Raw genomic sequence first — 24624 nt, forward strand, 5'->3', positions numbered from 1 at the left:
TTAATAGTGTTGATAGGTACTTTGCATTGTGGGGGATGGCGGATTAAGGGTTAATACATTAATAAGGTACTTTGCAATGTGGTGATTGGCGGATTAAGGGTTAATAGTTTTAATAGGTAGTTTGTGTTGTGGGGGGATGGCGGTTTAGTTGTTAATAGTGTTGATAGGTACTTTGCATTGTGGGGGGATGGCGGATTAAAGGGACAGTCTAGGCCAAAATAAACTTTCATGATTCAGATAGAGCATGTAATTTTAAACAATTTTCCAATTTACTTTTATTACCAATTTTGCTTTGTTCTCTTGGTATTCTTAGTTGAAAGCTTAACCTAGGAGGTTCATATGCTAATTTCTTAGACCTTGAAGGCCACCTCTTTTCATAATGCATTTTAACAGTTTTTCACCACTAGAGGGTGTTAATTCATGTATTTCATATAGATAACACTGTGCTCTTGGACGTGAAGTTATCTGGGAGCAGGCACTAATTGGCTAAAGTGCAAGTCTGTCAAAAGAACTGAAATAAAGGGGCAGTTTGCAGAGGCTTAGATACAAGATAATCACAGAGGTTAAAAGTATATTAATATAACTGTGTTGGTTATGCAAACTTGGGGAATGGGTAATAAAGGGATTAGCTATCTTTTAAAACAATAAAAATTCTGGTGTAGTACATTAATTAGGTACTTTGCAATGTGGGGATTGGCGGATTAGGGGTTAATAGTTTAAATAGGTAGATTGCATTGTGGGGGGATGGTGGTTTAGAGGTTAATACATGAGTGTTTAGTATGGGTGTGTGCTGTGTACATGAGTATTGAGTATGGGTGTGTGATGTGTACATGAGTGTTTAGTATGGGTGTGTGATGTGTACATGTGTGTTTAGTATGGGTGTGTAATGTGTACATGAGTGTTTAGTATAGGCGTGTAATGTGTACATGAGTGTTTAGTATGGGTGTGTGATGTGTACATGAGTGTTTAGTATGTGTGTGTGATGTGTACATGTGTGTTTAGTATGGGTGTGTAATGTGTACATGTGTGTTTAGTATGGGTGTGTAATGTGTACATGAGTGTTTAGTATGGGTGTGTGATGTGTACATGAGTGTTTAGTAAAGGTGTGTAATGTCTACATGAGTGTTTAGTATAGGTGTGTGCTGTGTACATGAGTGTTTAGTATGGGTGTGTTATGTGTACATGAGTGTTTAGTATGTGTGTGATGTGTACATGAGTGTTGAGTATGGGTGTGTGATGTGTACATGAGTGTTTAGTATGGGTGTGTGCTGTGTACATGAGTGTTGAGTATGGGTGTGTGATGTGTACATGAGTGTTTAGTATGGGTGTGTGATGTGTACATGAGTGTTTAGTATGGGTGTGTAATGTGTACATGAGTGTTTAGTATAAGTGTGTAATGTGTACATGAGTATTTAGTATGTGTGTGTGATGTGTACATGAGTGTTTAGTATGTGTGTGTGCTGTGTACATGAGTGTTTAGTATGGATGTGTGATGTGTACATGAGTATTTAGTATGTGTGTGTGATGTGTACATGAGTGTTTAGTATGTGTGTGTGATGTGTACATGAGTGTTTAGTATGGGTGTGTGATGTGTACATGAGTGTTTAGTATGGGTGTGTGCTGTGTACATGAGTGTTTAGTATGGGTGTGTGATGTGTACATGAGTATTTAGTATGTGTGTGTGATGTGTACATGCGTGTTTAGTATGGGTGTATATGCTGTGTACATGAGTGTTTAGTATGTGTGTGTGATGTGTACATGAGTGTTTAGTATGGGTGTGTGCTGTGTACATGAGTGTTTAGTATGGGTGTGTGATGTGTACATGAATATTTAGTATGTGTGTGTGATGTGAACATGAGTGTTTAGTATGGGTGTATGCTGTGTACATGAGTGTTTAGTATGTGTGTGTGATGTGTACATGAGTGTTTAGTATGGGTGTGTGATGTGTACATGAGTGTTTAGTATGGGTGTGTGCTGTGTACATGAGTGTTTAGTATGGGTGTGTGCTGTGTACATGAGTGTTTAGTATGGGTGTGTGCTGTGTACATGAGTGTTTAGTATGGGTGTATGATGTGTACATGAGTATTTAATATGTGTGTGTGATGTGTACATGAGTGTTTAGTATGGGTGTGTGCTGTGTACATGAGTATTTAGTATGTGTGTGTGAAGTGTACATGAGTGTTTAGTATGGGTGTGTGATGTGTACATGAGTGTTTAGTATGTGTGTGATGTGTACATGAGTGTTTAGTATGTGTGTGTGATGTGTACATGAGTGTTTAGTATGGATGTGCTGTGTACATGAATATTTAGTATAGGTGTGTAATGTGTACATGAGTGTTAAGTATGGGTGTGTGCTGTGTACATGAGTGTTTAGTAAAGGTGTGTGCTGTGTACATGAGTGTTTAGTATAGGTGTGTAATGTGTACATGAGTATTTAGTATGTGTGTGTGATGTGTACTATGTGTGTGTGATGTGTACATGAGTGTTTAGTATGGTTGTGTGCTGTGTACATGAGTGTTTAGTATGGGTGTGTGGTGTGTACATGAGTGTTTAGTATGTGTGTGTGATGTGTACATGAGTGTTTAGTATAGATGTGCTTTGTACATGAGTGTTTAGTATAGGTGTGTAATGTGTACATGAGTGTTAAGTATGGGTGTGTGATGTGTACATGAGTGTTTAGTATGGGTGTGTGCTGTGTACATGAGTGTTTAGTAAAGGTGTGAGATGTGTACATGAGTGTTAAGTATGGTTGTGTGATGTGTACATGAGTGTTAAGTATGGGTGTGTGATGTGTACATGAGTGTTAAGTATGGGTTTGTGCTGTGTACATGAGTGTTAAGTATGGGTGTGTGATGTGTACATGAGTGTTTAGTATGGGTGTGTGATGTGTACATGAGTGTTTAGTATGGGTGTGTGCTGTGTACATGAGTGTTTAGTAAAGGTGTGAGATGTGTACATGAGTGTTAAGTATGGGTGTGTAATGTGTACATGAGTGTTAAGTATGGGTGTGTGATGTGTACATGAGTGTTAAGTATGGGTGTGTAATGTGTACATGAGTGTTAAGTATGGGTGTGTGCTGTGTACATGAGTGTTTAGTAAAGGTGTGAGATGTGTACATGAGTGTTAAGTATGGGTGTGTAATGTGTACATGAGTGTTAAGTATGGGTGTGTAATGTGTACATGAGTGTTTAGTATGGGTGTGTGCTGTGTACATGAGTGTTTAGTAAAGGTGTGAGATGTGTACATGAGTGTTAAGTATGGGTGTGTAATGTGTACATGAGTGTTAAGTATGGGTGTGTAATGTGTACATGAGTGTTAAGTATGGGTGTGTGCTGTGTACATGAGTGTTTAGTATAGGTGTGTAATGTGTACATTAGTATTTAGTATGTGTGTGTGATGTGTACATGAGTGTTGAGTATGAGTGTGTGCTGTGTACATGAGTGTTTAGTATGGGTGTGTGATGTGTACATGAGTGTTTAGTATGGGTGTGTGCTGTGTACATGAGTATTTAGTATGTGTGTGTGATGTGTACATGAGTGTTTAGTATGGGTGTGTGCTGTGTTCATGAGTGTTTAGTATGGGTGTGTGATGTGTACATGAGTCTTTAGTATGTGTGTGTGATGTGTACATGAGTGTTTAGTATGGATGTGCTGTGTACATGAGTGTTTAGTATAGGTGTCTAATGTGTTCATGAGTGTTTAGTATGGGTGTGTGATGTGTACATGAGTGCTTAGTATGTGTTTGTGATGTGTACATGAGTGTTTAGTATGGGTGTGTGCTGTGTACATGAGTGTTTAGTATGGATGTGTGATGTGTACATGAGTAATTAGTATGGGTGTGTGCTGTGTACATGAGTGTTTAGTATAGGTGTGTGCTGTGTACCTGAGTGTTTAGTATAGGTGTGTAATGTGTACAAGAGTGTTTAGTATAGATGTGTAATGTGTACATGAGTGTTTAGTAAAGGTGTGTAATGTGTACATGAGTAATTAGTATGGGTGTGTGCTGTGTACATGAGTGTTTAGTATGGGTGTGTGCTGTGTACATGAGTGTTTAGTATGGGTGTGAAACTATTGCAAATGTACTGTGCTAATTTAATAAAACAATGTGACAGAAAATCTTGAAAGCAACATTAGAGTTATTGTGAGAAATGCAAGAAACACAAAATGATGAAATCTGTACATGAGTGTTTAGTATGGGTGTGAAACTATTGCAAATGTACTGTGCTAATTTAATAAAACAATGTGACAGAAAATCTTGAAAGCAACATTAGAGTTATTGTGAGAAATGCAAGAAACACAAAATGATGAAATCTGTTACCAGTTGTGCACATTTCTGCTCGTCTCCCTTTCTTTCCTTCTTTTCATTTTTCTTTCTGAATATCTCTTGCAGCTGGAAGACATTAATAAAATATAAGTGTACCATTCTACCTCTAAAACAACTATAAAAAAAAAAAATATCCAGTATGTTAGGAAGAAACATATTTAGATGCATTTATGATAAAGTACTAAAAGACCTAATAAGTAAAGTATTTTTATACACACATTAAGAATCCCTGCATCTTAAAAAAAATCTGCATGAAGAACTGGAATTTTGTTAGCAAAGTTCACTTTTAAGTCCAGGGTGAATCCTCTTAAATTTTATTGTACATTTCTTTTTATAATGCATAGATAAAACATTTAGAGCTAGATAACGAGTGGAGCGCTAAGAGTTACGTGCAAGCGAAAAGGTCTTTATAAAGGGTGTTTGCGCGGTGTGTGGCAGTATGCCATACTCATAGCCTATCTAGTGTTGTCCCTCCATGGTTTAAAACTATACTAAAACAACCTGATTGGTTGGAAAAAGGGAGGAGAGAGCGTCCACCCAGTTGTACCTGATTAGAGGCTGGATATTGGTCACCCGATTTAGCAATACATATAATAATCATTGAATATAAGTTCTCAAAATATTCATCATACAGGATGCAAGAAATACCCATTGAAAGCCACTAAGGCGATAAAAGTGCTAATCATAGTTTGAATGAAAACAATATACAATATATTGAGTACATAGGAAACAAAAATAGCATGTTATATATGGGATACACATTTGGTCTGCTGTTCAACATAGAGTACTGACAAATTTAAGGACCTGTTTAACTCCAAGACATTGTAAACAGGTATATGGTATCCTATGTTGAGGTCTCTGTACATTTAACAATATAATGATATAATGAATCTGACTAAGTAACTGTATACAAGAGCTAATGCCAATATAAAACAGAAGGCATAAAAGGACAAAAATATGTACCTGATCTCTACTAGAGATTGGAGAATGGAAAGGGTTGAAGGCCCAAATGTAATGTATGATGGAGTAACTGGATAATAATATTGGTCACTCCCAATAATGACTTAGATCATACCTAGAGTTTAGACCTTCTGGGTACCTTATTCTGAGCTTGAACATCCAAAATACTTCTCTCTTAGCCAAAAGCCTGTCCAAATCTCCATCCCTTTTAGGGACCTTAACCTCTTCTATGGCACACCACTTAAAGGTATTAAGTCTGCCATCATGTTTTTCGGCAAAGTGACGTGCCAGAGGGGTAGAGGATGTGCCCCGGCTAATTGTGGAGAGATGTTCACGAATTCTGGACTTAACGTCCCTAGAAGTGAGTCCAATGTATTGGACCCCACAGATGTCACATTTTAGCATGTAAATTACCTGAGTAGACGTACAGTTCATGCATGTTTTAATATGGAAAACTTCTCCTGTTACATGCAAACTGAAATCTTTAGTTCTAAGCAGGTAATCACATGGTCTACACTTCCTATGACCACAACCATACATCCCTGTACTTTTCAACCAGGTACTACAGTTAAGTTGATCATTCCTCAATTGAGTGGGGGATAGGATTGAGCCCAATGTAGGACACCTCCTCGAGCTACATCTTAGCCCTTGTTTCACCACATCAATGAGTTTGTCATCGGCTGCAAGGATAGGGAAATGTTTTTGTACTATCTGAGTTATTTGGGGATACCATTCACTATAGTTAGTAACAAAATTCACTCCCCTGAAATCTTGTTTCTTTTTTGTATTGAATCCTTGTAATAGTTGTACTCTCTGTTTAGATTCCACTTGTTTCTTGTCTGCCATAATGGTTTTATGTGAATACCCTCAACCTATTCACCAATTCATTAGCTTAAGTAGTAAAATCATCATTGGTTGAGCAATTTCTTTTCAGGCGAGTGAACTCTCCCTTGGCCACTGCCGCTGCAGTATTTCTAGGATGGCAACTTTTCCCATGCAACAGGGAGTTCCCAGCAATAGGCTTCCTGTATACCTTAGTGAGAATCCTGCCATCACTTAATCCTGTCTAAAGACCGCTGCTCCATAACCCTGTCCGTCTGCTCTGAGCAGGCGGACAGAGATCACCACAATTCAACCCGATTGAGCACAATCGGGTTGATTGACACCCCCTGCTGGTGGCCGATTGGCCGCGAGTCTGCAGGGGGTGGCATTGCACCAGCATCTCACAAGAGCTGCTGGTGCAATGCTGAATACGGAGAGCGTATTGCTCTCCTCATTCAGCGAGGTCTGTCGGACCTGATCCGCAGTGTCAGATCAGGTCCGACAGACCTTTAATAAATAGGCCTCTTTACCTTTATTTAAGGTTTTTCTGACTGGTGACCCGCTTGCCTTATGCTCTACTGGCTGACTACCGGATTGGACCAGGATTCACACACACCCCCCAGTGATGTCAGGGAACAGTGGCAGCGGTAGGAGCCTGAATGTCAGGCAGCTCGCTCAACTCAACTACAAGGGAAAAGGGTCCATTGAGACCGAATAACTTTGGAATCTGTACGGGAGGAGCTGTATCCAGAACCATGAGACCAATACTGTCATTTGCAGTACTGGAGACTCAAGGGATCAATACGGAGGTATGTGCTCTGCCATATTTGATTTGTGAGCACTCTTTGCAATACAGTGAATCATTTTACGTTTCAGGGACCGGCCGTCTCTGTTATCCTGCTATACAAACTATTCTATTTTGCATTCTATTTGCATTGAACTGTGCATTGAACTGTGCCTGTAAGGAATACGTTTCAGGATTATCACTGTATAACTCCGTTTTTTGAGATCTTGTCACTTAGGGGGTAAAATTCTAACTTGCTCATACTGGCCAAGCCGTTAACTGCACATTTATTGTATTTTATAAATAGTATCTCACCTGCACTTTGACTCTATCTGTATCCTTTAAATATTCTTCCCAGAGGAAACATATGGAGTGGTAATCGTCTACATTTTTATGATGTGAGAAATTATATTGTTCCATTTGGAGTGAATATGTCACAGTTTCTTTCCATTGTTGAATGGAGGGTATGTTTATTTTTTTCTAGTTTTTTGGTATGACCTTTTTCACAGAATAAACCATTACTGTTAGCAGGGTATATCGTAACTTGCATTTTATGTTGGGAAATTTGTTGAACTACTATTTCTATTTCTTTTTTATTTCCAATAAGTTTGAGCAATTGGGCAAGACCACCATATGTCTGAAGGTGTGCCGGTGTCTATGCAGCCTCTCCAGCAGTTTGGTGGTGTAGAGGGAAATAGGTTGTGTAGTCGTACTGGTGTGTAGTACCACCTATATAGGAATTTAGAATTCATTTCTAGGGTGTGTATAGATGATGTGGCTTTGCTCATGGAGGAGAATATTTTTAACCAGTCTCCATTTGGTGGGGGAGGGAATAGCAGGTTTCCTCCTCCCATTTGCGGGTGTATGAAGGTTGAGATTTTGTATATATTTTTAAGAGTTGTTTATGGATAGTAGTCCCTTGTCCGATGTGAAGTTATAACAAAGATTTTCAAATCCTGACAAGGAACGCAGGATGTGTGTTTTGAGGGGATGGATTGAGATAAAATGTAATAGTTGGGCATATGTGTACCAGTGTGTAGGCGTGGGTCCCAGTATAGTTATCAGTTCAGATGAAGGTTTACGTTTTCCGTCAGTCAGTAATATGTAACAGGGAACAGAATTGTGGTTGCTGAATTTAGGATCGTTATATAGTGGTGGTCGCAAGGAGAGAGTAGGGTTTTCTAGTAATGGGGTAAGTGGAGAGGGTATAGTAGAGAAATGGGGGTATTTTTTAATATGTGTATATGAAACTCTGAATGTTTCTTTGATCAACAGGGGAAGGGATTTCAGGGAATGTCTTTGGTTTTGAGGGAGACAGCATTTGCTACCAAGGTAGTCTGTAAAAGCTAATTGATGTTCTAGTTGTATCCATTCTTTGTTGGTTATATGTTTACACCAATTAACGATTCTAGTTAGGAAAGTGGCTATTCTATAATGTATCAAATTAGGTATTCCCAGTCCGCCTAGTTCTTTTGGGCAAAATTTATTTATTTATTTATAAAATATTTTACCAGGAAGGATACATTGAGATTTCTCTCGTTTTCAAGTATGTCCTGGGCCCACAAAACATTGCATTGATACAATAGGGTACAATAAAATTCAAAAACAATAATAATACACAATGTATGCAAAATTTTTACATAGAACAGGTAGGAAATATATAATCAACCATGACAGGTGCATTCTGTTTTGATATGTAGAGAGGGATCTCTTAAAGGATATTAGGCTTGGGGAAGGTTTGAAAGTGTGCGGGAGGTCATTCCATAACTGTGGCGCTCTGTAGGAAAAGGAGGATCGAGCTGCTTTCTTTTTGTATTGAGGCAAGTTAAATAATGTGCTGGTACTGGATCGGAGGTTATAGGAGGTGGGAATAGCCGGGGAGAGCATTCTGCTCAGGTAGGGTGGGAGCTTCCAAGAAAGGCTCCTAAACACAAGGCAGGAAAGATGTAGGGTGCGTCTGGATTCCAGCGTCAGCCAGTTTAGTTCTTTTAGCATGTCACAATGGTGGGTCCTGTAGTTACATTGTAGCACAAAGTGGCAGAACAAGTTATACAATGTATTAAGTTCATTAAGGTGAGTTTGCGGTGCAGGTGCGTATACTACGTCCCCGTAATCCATGATAGGCATCAGCATTTGCTGTACAATCTTTTCCTTTACTGTAGGGCTGAGGCAAGATTTGTTTCTGTACAGGGCATCTAATTTTGGATAAAGTTTAGATGCAAGTTTTTCTATGTGGAGGCCAAAAGATAGATTAGGGTCTAACAACATACCTAAGTATTTGAAAGAGTGGACTGTGGTAAGCGTGCAATTGGATATTGTTTTGATGCGTAGATGGGAATTTTGTAATTTAGGACCCATTCCAAAGATCATTGTGACAGTTTTGTCAGTGTTTAGGAAGAGTTTGTTTTTTGAGATCCACTTTTCTACCTCTGTGAACTGGTCTTGGAGCACTGCTTCAAGCTGCGGCAGATCAGATTTGTTTGCATAGATTACAGTGTCTTCTCTGTACATGTGTACAGTTGAGGATTTGCAGACATTAGGCAGATCATTTATAAATAATGTGAATAGTAGGGGGCCGAGAATGGAACCTTGGGGAATACCACACGTGACTGGGAGAGGGAGGGAGTCACTGTTAGAAATGGAGATATATTGTGATCGATCCGATACATATGATCTAAACAAGGTTAACGGACGATCAGCAATACCAGAGTTTTTTAGTTTGAGCAGTAGTATGTCGTGGTCTACTGTTTTAAAAGCCTTTGCAAAATCAAGGAAAATAGCTCCAGTTAGGTCTCCTTGTTCCATGCCAGTTTGGATGTCGTTGCAAACTTTTAGGAGGGCAGTTGTAGTGGAGTGATTTGGTCGAAAACATGATTGATCATTGGTCAGATATTTAGAAAGTTGGTAATACTCACATAATTGCGTATGGACGCATTTTTCTAAGATTTTTGACAATACTGGGAGCAATGATATAGGGCGATAGTTAGAAACCAAGGTTAACTCCCCACTTTTATGAATAGGCACTACTCTTGCAGTTTTCCAGAGTTCGGGTATGTATCCAGACATCAAGGATTCGTTAACTAGGGTGAAATAGTGTGACTGTGGCAACACGGGGGTGTTTATGAAGCCAGATAAAGGAGATAAGTAATTTTTGTAGGTTATATATCAGTTTATCTGTAAATGGAATTGGGAGGGCCTGGAAAAGGTAAAGATTTTTTGGTAATATAACCATCTTAACTGCATTGATCCTACCTAGCCAGGAGACAGGTTTGGCGCTCCAACTGGTTGTGTGCGGAACTGATATTGGTTCTGTATTGTGTGTATATCGTCTATAGGTAGGGCAATACTAAGTAACTCGGATTTAAGGAAATTCATTTTAAAATTTGAGTGGGTTCCATAGGTATTTAAGGTGTGAATTAGAGGAGTTATCTATGTGGAGGGGTTAGTGAGTGTTAGGAAAATATCATCCCCATAAAGTTTAATTTTGTAGTCGTGGTCCTTAATTTTAATAGTAGTTATGTCGGATGAGTTTCTTATGACTGACCCAAGGGTTTCCATAGATAGGATGAACAAAATGGGGGAAAGAGGGCAGCCCTGTCACGTACCATTCTTAATGTGAAATGGTTGAGATATTGAGTCGTTTAATTTAACTGATGCTTGGGGTTATTATATAGGGAGAAAATTTTCCCGACAAATTCTTGGGTAAAGCCAAATTTAAGGAGCGTATTTTTCAGAAAAAGTCAATCAAGCCTGTCAAAGGTCTTCTCTGCATCCATCGAGATGAACACAGAGGGGAGTTGGTTGTGAGTGGCATATTCCATCAGATTGAAAATTTTTGTAGTATTGTCCCTGGCCTCCCTATGTGGTGTGAATCCTGGCTTGATTAAGATGTATCAGAGTTGGGAGGACGTCGTTTATGTGTGTTGCAAGTATTTTTGCATATAATTTAATATCTACATTCAATAGGGAGATTGGAAATTTGCCGGTGTTGTGGGAGGTTTGCCAAGTTTAGGGATTACTACTACTTGGGCTTCTAGCATGGATGGTGGGAAAGGGTTGTATGTGGAAGTCTCATTGAATATAGTGGTGAGGTGTGGGGATTGTAAGGAGGAAAGAATCTGATAGTATTTTGTTGAAAATCCATCTGGGCCTGGGCTTTTTCCTTTTTTTAACAATTTGATCGCGTTTTTAGTTTCTTGGGTTGTAATTGGTGTATTCAATGATTATAGCTGTTCTGCACTAAGGTAGGGTAAATGGCATTTATTAATATAGGATATCATGTTGGAATGATGATCAGAAGCGGGAGTTTCATCTTGTAGGTTATATAGTAATGTGTAGTATTCATGAAAAGAGTGCAGAATATCTTTTGTGGTCTTTAGAGTTACATTATGTGGTTGTTTGAGTTCGTATATATATGATTTCAAACGTTTTCTTTTAAGTGCTCTAGCTAACATTTTTCCAGATCTGATGGATTCAAAGTAAAACATGCTATTGGTTTTACAGCGGAACGATTGATATTCAATTTGTAAGAAATAATCTAAATCATAGCTTTTTGTAGATCTGCGATTATTTTAGGGATAGTAGGCGTTTTTTTGTGAGCATAATCTAGGCGAGTAAAGGTTTCAGTTAGTTCTTTATATGTCTTACGTTGGGATTTTTGTTGTTGTACTTTATATTTAATAAATTCTCCTCTCAGGACACTTTTATGTGCTTCCCATATTGTAAAGTTGTTATCAATTGAGCCAGAATTGAGGTTGAAATATTCATCTATAGTCTTAGTAATGTTGGTCAGCATTGCCGGATTATCTAAAAGGGTGTCATCAAGTTTCCATAGGTAAGGTGTTGGGGGGGGGGGGGGTTTAAACCATGTGAATTTGAGTAGTACCACGGAATGGTCTGACCATGTTGTGGGAGAAATATTGCATTTTTTCGTATAGGATAGGCCTAGTTGATTAGTAAAAATTTAGTCGTTTTTGCTATGTGTTTTGTTAGGATATGAGAAAAAGGTAAAGTCGCGGCAGTCTTGATGGATGAAGCACCAGGTGTCATAGGGGTTGAGGTCTTTTAGGCCTCCCCATAAAGTATTAGTGACTTTTTTGGGTATTTGGATCTTCAGGTTTGAGCTATCTTTGGTTGGCTGTATAGGAACATTAAAATCTCCCTCTATAAAAACAGGGCCTTTCGCGATATCTAGTATCTTATTGAACATAGTTTTTTAAAAAAAGGAGTTTGCTTTGCGTTTGGAGCATATATGTTAATGAGGGTGATTGGTCTACTTTAAAGGAGATCCACTAATCCTAAAAATCTGCCGTCTGCGTCTTTTGTGACCTGTGTAAGGGTAAAAGGTAAGGATTTATTGAAAAGTGTGCTCACTCCTCCCTTTTTGGTTATTCCTGAGCTATGGTAATGAGGGGTAAAGGTTTTGCCAAAGTATTCCGGTTCCTTAGTGTGTCTAAAGTGGGTTTCCTGTATAAAAACAATATCAACTTGTCTTTTAGAAAAGTCTTGGAAAGCATTAGAACGTTTATGAGGGGAGTTCAATCCTTTTACGCTTTGGGTGATGAGTCATGGGATGTGGTTTATATGTGTTACTGTGGGTCATTTTGATATGTAAAGAGGAAGATATCTGGCGAGAGGTGGTATGGGTATGCTTTGTTTGATAGTGTGTCAGAGTATTTATACATCATGAAGTCTCTGTATGTTGTGCAGCCTGATTGTGAACCTAGAACAAAGTATGCATTACAATAAAATATAAACTTGAACAGCAATAATAACAATATTGAAAACATTGAAAGCAGTGAAAACAAGTCTCTCTTCCTAATATAGGGCATAATGAAAGAAAAAACTGTGGGCATTCACTTTACGTCCTTTTACGTAGAAAATAAAGAAGCCAGGTTATATTAATTTGACAGTAAATCTTGGCAATTGAGTAGGAGATAAGGGAGTTATGGGGGAAGTATGAATGGAACTAAAAAGTTATATATGAGGGTCATTATCAACTAATCTGCATCATAATTATGAGGTTTTATAAGATTAAAGAGTGTACACTGTCTAGAGACGTGCCACCCCGATATATTCTTACATGTTAATGCACTTCGGTTTTGGACATATGCTCTCTATTTGGTAAGGTTCACATTTTCTCTTTCCTCATCTCCTTTGAGATGAAACAGTAATAGCCATGATTCCTTAGTATTTCTAGAGCCTTAGACATATATTTTAGCTCTTAATTATAGGGTTACATACTCTCATATTAGTTAAGGTGTTCTTGTTCTATATAAAGAATTTCCCACTTAGTATGGATAATTAATATCCTATTACTAGAAGTAGGAGGATATAGATAATTAATACTTATATGTTTATTGGACACTTAAATGGTATTATAGGATACCAATGATTGAGGTCACATTCCTAAAATACTTATATTATTAGTCAGTAATGTTTTTATGCACTATTTATTTGTTATTTATATTAACTCTAATCTGTTAATATTACAGTCACGAATATTGCACACTATAGCATTTCATTCACACAGTTCACAGTTCACAGACCACTACACATTACATAAGGTGGTCACATACTATAGTTAAAATACTTATAAGATGATATCACATTACACAATATCATTTTATGATAAGGACTAATCGTTGGTTGTTACTCATATTAATAATATTAGAAATTAAAGGAGAGAAATACTATTGTATTTTCTTGTACATATTAATTCCCCAACACAATTAGACCCTATACTTAGGGAGGAAAAATAGTTTTTCCTTTACCACAATAATGGGGGTGAGGGGTGCTCAATATCCTGTATATACATAGAAAAATGTAGAGAGAAAAAATGGATATAACAGAGCACTCAAGTAGAACTATTAAGGATAATTCTCTATAGGAGTGGATGTGCAGGACTAGGGTATATTAGATAAAACATAACTTTTAATAATTATAAAGTAAAAATATGTATAATAGTAGTGAAAAACATTCACTCAATGCGGTGTATATAAAACCAGTTAAAATAAATGATGAATGCTGAAGTGCCAAGTATTGGCCATACGAAGTATGTATAGTGGGTAGATCAAATAAGAAAGCACCTTGAAGTGCTAGCAAATTGCACAAATACTGATCTGAGAAGGAAGGTAGACTTCCGCAAAATTATCTAATATGTGCAATGCTTGAACGATGTTAGCATTTGTCAAAGTCACTCACTCTGTATCATAGCACAAAATTAAGTTAAGCAATCATACCTATCAATGTACAGGTCTGTGAAATGAGCCAATATAAAGACTCAGAAGTCAGACAAGGATATTATAAAGGTGACTTGTATGTTAACATCCATATGCAGCTATTAGAAAATTCTACCCACAAATGAGGTGTGTGAGGTGGGTAAGTCTGGCAAGGAAGCACCATAACATGCTCGCGGATTGCAAATAAAACTAATCTGAAAAAGAGGATTGACCTCACACGAGAATTATCTAGCTAGTGCAATACTGGAGTGGTACTTTCACTTGTCAGAGTCCCATACTATATATTACACATTAGAGTTAGACAATGATTACCATAATAAAGTAGGTCTAATGTAAGAGCCAAATGAAAGGCTTAATAGCCTGGTAGGGGTACTGAATTATAAGCGTCTATTAAGCAAATGTGTAAAGTTCTAGAGGTTTAGCACACACACACAATAAAACTGTCAGCATTCATCTGGAGCGCCTGATGCACATTTCGCCACGTCCGTGGCTTTCTCAAAGGCTAACCCGTCCTGCCTCATCCTAAGCGGTTAAATATCACTCAGAACCAATCACGGGTGAGTATTCGTACACACCCTCTTACGGCCGGCCAATAGCTAGTCATCTACCCTATTGGGTAGATGTTTGTCACATGACTTATCTTAATAGTGACATGTACAGATAGGCGTGACTCTTCACACAAATGTCACCATATTAAAGATCGATGTTCTAAGAAATTATTACATCTGAGAGATATATATAAGATAATTTATTTCGAACTCCATTTGTTAGTTTGCATTTATTACCGTGTTACCATGGCGATCGGCTAGTATGTCTTATCTGCACTTATCGTCACCATTATTCATAATGATGTTTATGTGTTATTTCAAATATGTATGGTATGCTTGGTCTTATTTATTTAAATGTGTCTCGTTATGTATGTCAATCAAACTATAAATATAGGGCCAAGAATTTAGTTAGAGCCACTATATTAAGAAGTGTAGAGACATATTAGACCTTAGTTCATTCCTTATCATAAGTGAATATAATAAACACATAGTTGCAACCATATCCTGGTCATTTTATTAGTACTTATTTTAATTGATTTGTACACTTAGATATTATTGGATCATGGTTAATCTAAGAGACCAAAATTTAGGGGTACAGATATCCACAAAAATATTAACACATTTTACTTTTCACTCTTTAGCTCTGGTTCTTGAGCATAGTACTGCTCTGGACATATCATTTCGGTTTCTAATTTCACAAGAAAGAGTTATATCCATCTTGTTCATTAAGACCTAGTGGCGCTAGAGTGTCCAACCAGAATATCCAGCGACACTCCGCTTGCAGTAACATAGTTTCCACATTTCCTGCTCTGATCCCAGGTTTTATTACTTGTAGTACTGATAATTTCAGTTCAGGTTTTGTACCATGATTCTTTAGGTAGTGTTTCGCCACCGGGGTTAGGTTCTTGCCTTTCTCTTGATCTTTTAGGCAGTTCTTTATACTACTGATGTGTTCACCCAGTCGCGTATGTAGCTCTCGAGTGGTTATTCCGATGTATCTTTTGCCTCATTTACATAGCAAGCAATATACCACATTTCTGGTTTTGCAGTTGGCAAATCCGAGCATCCGTTTTATACTTCCTGTTCGTGTCCTATATTCTCTCTCATTGGAGATGTATTGACAGAAACTGCATGTACCACATGCGTATGTTCCGCATATGTATTTATTCATTCTCCTTTTGGTAAAGTGGCTTTTGATCAACATATTACCTATTGTCGGAGCTCTTCTCCAGCTCGTCTTTATTCTCTCACCTACATATGGTGATAGATCCTTGTCAGATTTGAGAATTCTACTGTGTTTATTCAGAATATTTGTGATTTTATCATGATTATTGTTGTAAGTGGTCACAAATCTAACTTCTTTTTCAGCAGTTTGTACTTTCTTTTTAGGGGTCAATAGTGATTCCCTTGGTGTCCTTTTCGCTCTCTGGTAAGCTTTACGTATTATCTTGCGACTATATCCTCTGTTCTTAAGTGGTATTTTCAATTCTCTTGCTCTCTCATTAAACACTTTAAAATCCGTACAATTTCTCCTTATCCTGAGGAAGTCCCCTGTGGGGATTGCATTTTTAGTTCCTCTGGTGTGGCAACTGTCGTATTGGAGTATTGAATTGGTTGCAGTTTCCTTCCTGAAGAGATCTGTTTTTATATAGTTGTTCTCATCCCTGTAGATATTGATGTCCAGAAATTCTACTTTGTTTCTATTTATACAGTATGTCAGTTTCAAATTGATGTCATTATGGTTCAGAATTGTAATGAATTCTTTGAACATCTCTGCACTTCCTGTCCATATTATAAAGAGATCGTCTATGTACCGACACCACATGTTTATATGGTCAGTGTATTTAGACATACTATCATTAAAAACAAATTCACTCTCCCACCAACCTAAGTAGATATTGGCATATGTAGGGGCGCAGGATGACCCCATGGCGGTGCCCTGAATTTGTAAGTAGAAGTTATCATTAAAAACAAAGTAGTTATGTGTAAGTACAAATTGCAATAACTTTATCACAAACTTATTTCTCTCAGATCTATCATTTGATTGCATACTTAGGAAGAATTCTACAGCTCTCAATCCGAATTCATGTTTAATTGAGGTATAGAGCGATTCAACGTCGCAGGTGACCAAAAAGGAATCTTTGTCTAGTATTAGGTCATTTACTTTACTTAATACGTCCATAGTATCTCGGGTATAGGATGGCAATGCCCATACTATCTCTCTCAAGTATAAATCCAAAAATTTACTCCCTTGTTCACATAGACTATTTATGCTGGAGACAATGGGTCTACTTGGCAGTGACTCTTTATTTTTGTGAATTTTGGGTAGAAAGTAGATAGTAGAAATCCTGGGATTTTTAACTTGTAGAAAGGACCATTCCTTAGAGCTGATCAGATTATCTGCCTTTGCATCATTAATCAATTTACGGTAATCAGTCAGGAATTGAGATGTTGGATTAGAAAATAAATGCTTGTAGCATTTACGATCTTTTAATTGAAAGGAATGGTCCTTTCTACACTAGGTCTTAATGAACAAGATGGATATAACTCTTTCTTGTGAAATTAGAAACTAAAATGATATGTCCAGAGCAGTACTATGCTCAAGAACCAGAGCTAGAGAGTGAAAAGAAAAATGTGTTAATATTTTTTTTTTATATATATTTTTTTGGATATCTGTACCCCTAAATTTTGGTCTCTTAGATTAACCATGATCCAATAATATCTAAGTGTACAAATCAATTAAAATAAGTACTAATAAAATGACCAGGATACTATATAAAAACAGATCTCTTCAGGAAGGAAACTGCAACCAATTCAATACTCCAATACGACAGTTGCCACACCAGAGGAACTAAAAATGCAATCCCCACGGGGGAATTCCTCAGGATAAGGAGAAATTGTACGGATTTTAAAGTGTTTAATGAGAGAGCAAGAGAATTGAAAATACGACTTAAGAACAGAGGATATAGTCGCAAGATAATACGTAAAGCTTACCAGAGAGCGAAAAGGACACCAAGGGAATCACTATTGACCCCTAAAAAGAAAGTACAAACTGCTGAAAAAGAAGTTAGATTTATGACCACTTACAACAATAATCATGATAAAATCACAAATATTCTGAATAAACACAGTGGAATTCTCAAATCTGACAAGGATCTATCACCATATGTAGGTGAGAGAATAAAGACGAGCTGGAGAAGAGCTCCGACAATAGGTAATATGTTGATCAAAAGCCACTTTACCAAAAGGAGAATGAATAAATACATATGCGGAACATACGCATGGGTACATGCAGTTTCTGTCAATACATCTCCAATGAGAGAGAATATAGGACACGAACAGGAAGTATAAAACGGATGCTCGGATTTGCCAACTGCAAAACCAGAAATGTGGTATATTGCTTGCTATGTAAATGTGGCAAAAGATACATCGGAATAACCACTCGAGAGCTACGTACGCGACTGGGTGAACACATCAGTAGTATAAAGAACTGCCTAAAAGATCAAGAGAAAGGCAAGAACCTAACCCCGGTGGCGAAACACTACCTAAAGAATCATGGTACAAAACCTGAACTGAAATTATCAGTACTACAAGTAATAAAACCTGGGATCAGAGCAGGAAATGTGGAAACTATGTTACTGCAAGCGGAGTGTCGCTGGATATTCTGGTTGGACACTCTAGCGCCACTAGGTCTTAATGAACAAGATGGATATAACTCTTTCTTGTGAAATTAGAAACCGAAATGATATGTCCAGAGCAGTACTATGCTCAAGAACCAGAGCTAAAGAGTGAAAAGAAAAATGTGTTAATATTTTTGTGGATATCTGTACCCCTAAATTTTGGTCTCTTAGATTAACCATGATCCAATAATATCTAAGTGTACAAATCAATTAAAATAAGTACTAATAAAATGACCAGGATATGGTTGCAACTATGTGTTTATTATATTCACTTATGATAAGGAATGAACTAAGGTCTAATATGTCTCTACACTTCTTAATATAGTGGCTCTAACTAAATTCTTGGCCCTATATTTATGGCTTTACTCATAAATAAAATTTCATTGAGTAATTAATAAACATTATCTTGGCACATTGTTTGCCTTAGGATGGCTCTTAATGCTACTGAACTAAGTAGTGTTAATATTTGATTAATTATATACATTCTATATTAATCAGACAGTAGCTATAAATCCTTAAGTATTCTTGGCACTATGAGAGAATATGAGTAACGTTGGTACACAGACAACACCTACACCATCAGTAAAATATTGGCAAGACAGGGGTGGATTTCCTTTATCACACTAGGATCGATACAGGATTTTGAAATTACTTATCAGTACAAGATTCTAGAGCAATATCATACCAAACCGAATAAATGTGATCATCTAATATAGGAATCTTTTGGGATTAACCTGATCTGAACTTAATGGTTATTAGAGGTTATAGCACCTATGCTATATAGGGATCTGTATGTATATATAGTATCGCTTGGATAGCTTACCTATATATGACTATTATTTACTTAGGAATAGTCCTAATAGGAGATGTATTATCCAAGGCTATTACCTTAAGCCACATTACCTCTAACTTTAAGCCCCTACAACAATAAAGTAGAAAAAACCAAATACCTTTGATAATTGTTTGATCTATTTACAGGTATAATCTCCAGTTGCCGAATTTACAAAGACAAGTTTGATTGACATACATAACGAGACACATTTAAATAAATAAGACCAAGCATACAATACATATTTGAAATAACACATAAACATCATTATGAATAATGGTGACGATAAGTGCAGATAAGACATACTAGCCGATCGCCATGGTAACACGGTAATAAATGCAAACTAACAAATGGAGTTCGAAATAAATTATCTTATATATATCTCTCAGATGTAATAATTTCTTAGAACATCGATCTTTAATATGGTGACATTTGCGTGAAGAGTCACGCCTATCTGTACATGTCACTATTGAGATAAGTCATGTGACAAACATCTACCCAATAGGGTAGATGACTAGCTATTGGCCAGCCGTAAGAGGGTGTGTACGAATACTCACCCGTGATTGGTTCTGAGCGATATTTAACCGCTTAGGATGAGGCAGGACGGTTTAGCCTTTAAGAAAGCCACGGACGTGGCGAAATGCGCATCAGGCGCTCCAGATGAATGCTGACAGTTTTATTGTGTGTGTGCTAAACCTCTAGAACTTTACACATTTGCTTAATAGACGCTTATAATTTAGTACCCCTACCAGGCTATTAAGCCTTTCATTTGGCTCTTACATTAGACCTACTTTATTATGGTAATCATTGTCTAACTCTAATGTGTAATATATAGTATGGGACTCTGACAAGTGAAAGTACCGCTCCAGTATTGCACTAGCTAGATAATTCTCGTGTGAGGTCAATCCTCTTTTTCAGATTAGTTTTATGTGCAATCCGCGAGCATGTTATGGTGCTTCCTTGCCAGACTTACCCACCTCACACACCTCATTTGTGGGTAGAATTTTCTAATAGCTGCATATGGATGTTAACATACAAGTCACCTTTATAATATCCTTGTCTGACTTCTGAGTCTTTATATTGGCTCATTTCACAGACCTGTACATTGATAGGTATGATTGCTTAACTTAATTTTGTGCTATGATACAGAGTGAGTGACTTTAACAAATGCTAACATCGTTCAAGCATTGCACATATTAGATAATTTTGCGGAAGTCTACCTTCCTTCTCAGATCAGTATTTGTGCAATTTGCTAGCACTTCAAGGTGCTTTCTTATTTGATCTACCCACTATACATACTTCGTATGGCCAATACTTGGCACTTCAGCATTCATCATTTATTTTAACTGGTTTTATATACACCGCATTGAGTGAATGTTTGTCACTACAATTATACATATTTTTACTTTATAATTATTAAATGTTCTGTTTTATCTAATATATCCTAGTCCTGCACATCCACTCCTATAGAGAATTATCCTTAATAGTTCTACTTGAGTGCTCTGTTATATCCATTTTTTCTCTCTACATTTTTCTATTAATAATATTACCAACACATATTATCGTATAGGGCACATAATAGTTCACTACTTTACGGATTATGGTAGCAGACCATGCCCCCCCCATTAGCATCCTTATAGTAGACCCTATCACAAAAAGAGGCACAGCTTAATTATTATTATATTTTTTTAGTGATGAGTATAAGTCACGGTAATGGATCACGCCCCTCTAAGAGAATCCTCATAGTAGACCTTAACACTAAATAGGCACAATGTGGTCAGTATTATATCTCAAGTTATGAGTAGGATAATGGACCATGCCCCCCTGAGAGCATCATCACATTAGACCCAATAGGTAACCGTTATATCTTTAGCTACGATTATGGTAGTGGATCACGCCCCCTCAAGAGTGTCATCATATTAGACTAAATCCAATAGGTGACAGTCAGTTTACTTCATTCGTGACGTCAGACTTCACACGCCCAAGGCCAAGTTATTGGCTAAGTAGAGGGTGTGATAGGGCTTTGAGACACGATGATTGACTTAATATCGTCCATGAAAATCACACACGTTTGTCATGTTTATTCTGCAACTTGTGTGCAAACACATAACTTTATACATCAGGATTGGTATTAGGTCTCCAATATCAAATAATCCTGTTAATTCGTTCATTCAGCAGTTTGAGTATAACTCACAACATACACTTTGTGAAAATTTAGAGTGGATGGGTATTTTCACAGCATTTTTCACAGTATTTTCACATAACGGAACTACTCTTAAAAGAATTTGACACATGACCATTAATCAAAACTGTGAATACTACATACCAGATATTTTGGGCAATTATTATAAACCCCTTATTAGTGATGCACCGAAATGGAAATTCTGGACCGGGACCGAATCCGAAAATCCAGGATGCACTTGGCCGAAAACCGAAACTGATACCGAAAATTTGCTTTTTCAAATTAATTTTTTTTAGTTTTTTTTTTTTGCATAATTAGAGCCAATAAAAAAGCCCACACTTTTATTGAAATTAATACACTAAAATTGGAGCAAAATATATTAAAACAATAATATGCTACACAATAATTTTACACAATAAATGTTTCCTTACTTAAAACAATTATAAATATCAATATACTGTATTCTTCATTTAGTTTTATGTAACAGAATCATATTTAACTATTTGGATAATTGGTAAAAAAAACGAAACAAAGTATAGTCCTAGAAAGCTCATTATATGCAGAACAGTAAGTCAAGTAATAAACTTAAACAGCAGCTCTAGGCTAGCATCAAATTTGAAACATGATACACAATAATTTTACCGAAAATAACAGGCAAAAAAGCCGAAAACCGAAATAGCCAAAAAGGCTATTTTCGGCCGAAACTTTCTGCGGCCGAAATTTCGGTGCATCCCTACCCCTTATGATAAGTACACCTTTATTAAACAAGCAAATTCTCAATTTGGATCCATTGGGATGAGGATTGAGATATGTGATGTGCATGTGTTCAATGCTGTGAATTTACGGCTATGGTTTGTTTGCTCATTGGAGGATAATATTTAAATCTGTACAACGGTTATGTGCATAGACACATTTAGTATTGATATTTGACATTGACATTGTATACATTTTTGTACCTTTATTATGTATGATTACAGCGCAATGTTGTATTTAACATTATACAAATGATTACATTATTGATATTGGTGATTGTCAGGATAGGTTTACAATGTTTAGATTGCTATGTATAGTGTAGTTTCTATTATACAACATTATATATGCTTGCTATGTATCCACTTTAACCATAAGTTTGTTGCTTAATGTCAATTTATCAATTAGGAATGTATGTACTCTTACACACCCATAATGGGTGTGTCCTTGCTAATCATTGGCTAGATTTAATTTAAATAGGTTGTCAGTTGGAAGGTGTATTATGCCTGATGAAACAGCCCACGCTAGGGCTGAGAAACGCGTTGCATTTTATGTAACCATTGCTTGTTACTGTTTTTTTGTTTTTATTTTAAATCAAAGATTTTTATTGAGGTTTTTATACAAAACACTAAAACAAAATATATGTTTTGTTATACATAAAACAATTACAGGAATAACAATCACAATAATAGGAGTTTAAACAAGTTGAGCTGCATTTCTACTAAAACATATTTAGTCAAGGAACCTCAGTTTTTTTAAGTTTTATATACCTCCTGTCTAGTCTATAGGCCACTCTTGGACCCATCCCTAATAGCTTATGTCGCTAGAGGAAATTATAGTGATATACAACAACTTACGGGCATGATTTATAAGCATGAATAGGAGAAAAGTGTGGATTAATACCGCATAAGAAATTCACCATGTTAGGCGAATACATAGATGAATATATCCTCTCACGCACTCACATTGACCTGGGGGGGGAGGGAGGGAGTACAAATATAAACGGTGCAAATTAATTGCTAATGTTTCTCCAAAGTGACATTGGGTATAAAAATTTTATACATATCAGTCAGCCTTTTAAACCCAATGGCCCTCACTATAGGCATATGTGGTCTCAAGTGTGAAAAATTAAAAATATGTTTGTGATAGGCCCATTCTAGGTTTTCATCTGTTAGTAACAAAGATAGACATGTAAAAACCGAATTGCCGGCCATAAGCAATGCAAATGGAGTTGTAGCTATATTAAATTTTCTATAAATAACCTGATACCTGGAGTTAAGAGAAAATGCAGCCTGTAATGTTATAGGGGATGTGGCGTATTATAACAATTATGGTATGTAGAGGAAGGGAGTAATATGGTATACTAAATATAATATAACATAGATCAGCTCAAGATATAAACAGCGAATGTGTAGTTATCCTCATGGCTCTTGAAGATTATATTAGCTTGCGCAGTTTAGGTAGAGTAATAGCATATTACAACATTTGCATATGAAGACAATGTTAACACAATAACATTCTATATAGCCCAAAGAACCCATATTTAAAAGCAATACCATGTTGTAATAATTATATTAATAGTATAAGGAAATCCTTTGTGTGTACTATTCTACGGCTTATCATAAGCATAACAGACTTAGCCCGTTATATATAAAAGGTGAGGATATACATCTAGTGCACATAATAATAGTCATTATCCCTGCTTAAAAACATGTACCTCCCTGTTAATAATGTAAAGTAACATTGCTTTCCTATTTTTTGAGATTATCCCATGTAATATACCTTTCTCATCACAGCTACAGATATACCATTTCTAAATCAAAAGTGCATATATAAGCATATATTGTATAGTTAGCCAAGCCCTCTCTGAATCTGCAGCCATAGCATAAGAAGAATTATTTATATAGCATTAGACATGCAAACGGCCACACTAGGCAACTATTGCCTCTATCCCAGCAATACCCCCCTCTCTCCTGCCGGCTAGAAGATAAAGAGGATCCATGTTTTAATATACACAATTGGGATACATCCAATACATTACATTATTAAAATACATTAGACTAAAACTGGAACATTAAAATGAGGAGCTTCATTCCATAAGGACTTTGTATAAAACAGAATTTATGCTTACCTGATAAATTACTTTCTCCAACGGTGTGTCTGGTCCACGGCGTCATCCATTACTTGTGGGAAATATTCTCCCCCACAGGGAAAGGCAAGGAGAGCACACAGCAAGAGCTGTCCATATAGCTCCCCCTCTGGCTCCGCCCCCCAGTCATTCGACCGACGGTTAGGAGAAAAAGGAGAAACTATAGGGTGCCGTGGTGACTGTAGTGTATAAAGAAATTTTTTTCAACCTGATTAAAAAACCAGGGCGGGCCGTGGACCGGACACACCGTTGGAGAAAGTAATTTAGCAGGTAAGCATAAATTCTGTTTTCTCCAACATTGGTGTGTCCGGTCCACGGCGTCATCCATTACTTGTGGGAACCAATACCAAAGCTTT

The 24624-nt window shown here is 36.9% G+C and overlaps 1 protein-coding gene across 5 annotated transcripts in view; it reads right to left on the reverse strand.

Annotated features, from left to right (window-relative positions):
* MICU3 (mitochondrial calcium uptake family member 3) overlaps positions 1–24624 on the reverse strand; it is a 478191-nt gene that overhangs the window by 134286 nt on the left and 319281 nt on the right. For all 5 annotated transcript variants that reach the window (XR_008400732.1, XM_053703930.1, XM_053703928.1 and 2 more), the window contains exon 7: positions 4318–4389. Coding sequence is in view for 4 of the 5 variants with exons in the window: in XM_053703930.1 (XP_053559905.1) it covers positions 4318–4389 (72 nt within the window). In the remaining variant the exon portion in view is untranslated. The remainder of the gene's footprint in view (positions 1–4317; positions 4390–24624) is intronic.

The sequence above is a fragment of the Bombina bombina genome, chromosome 2 (genome assembly GCF_027579735.1).
Source record: "Bombina bombina isolate aBomBom1 chromosome 2, aBomBom1.pri, whole genome shotgun sequence".
Lineage (NCBI taxonomy): Eukaryota > Metazoa > Chordata > Amphibia > Anura > Bombinatoridae > Bombina > Bombina bombina.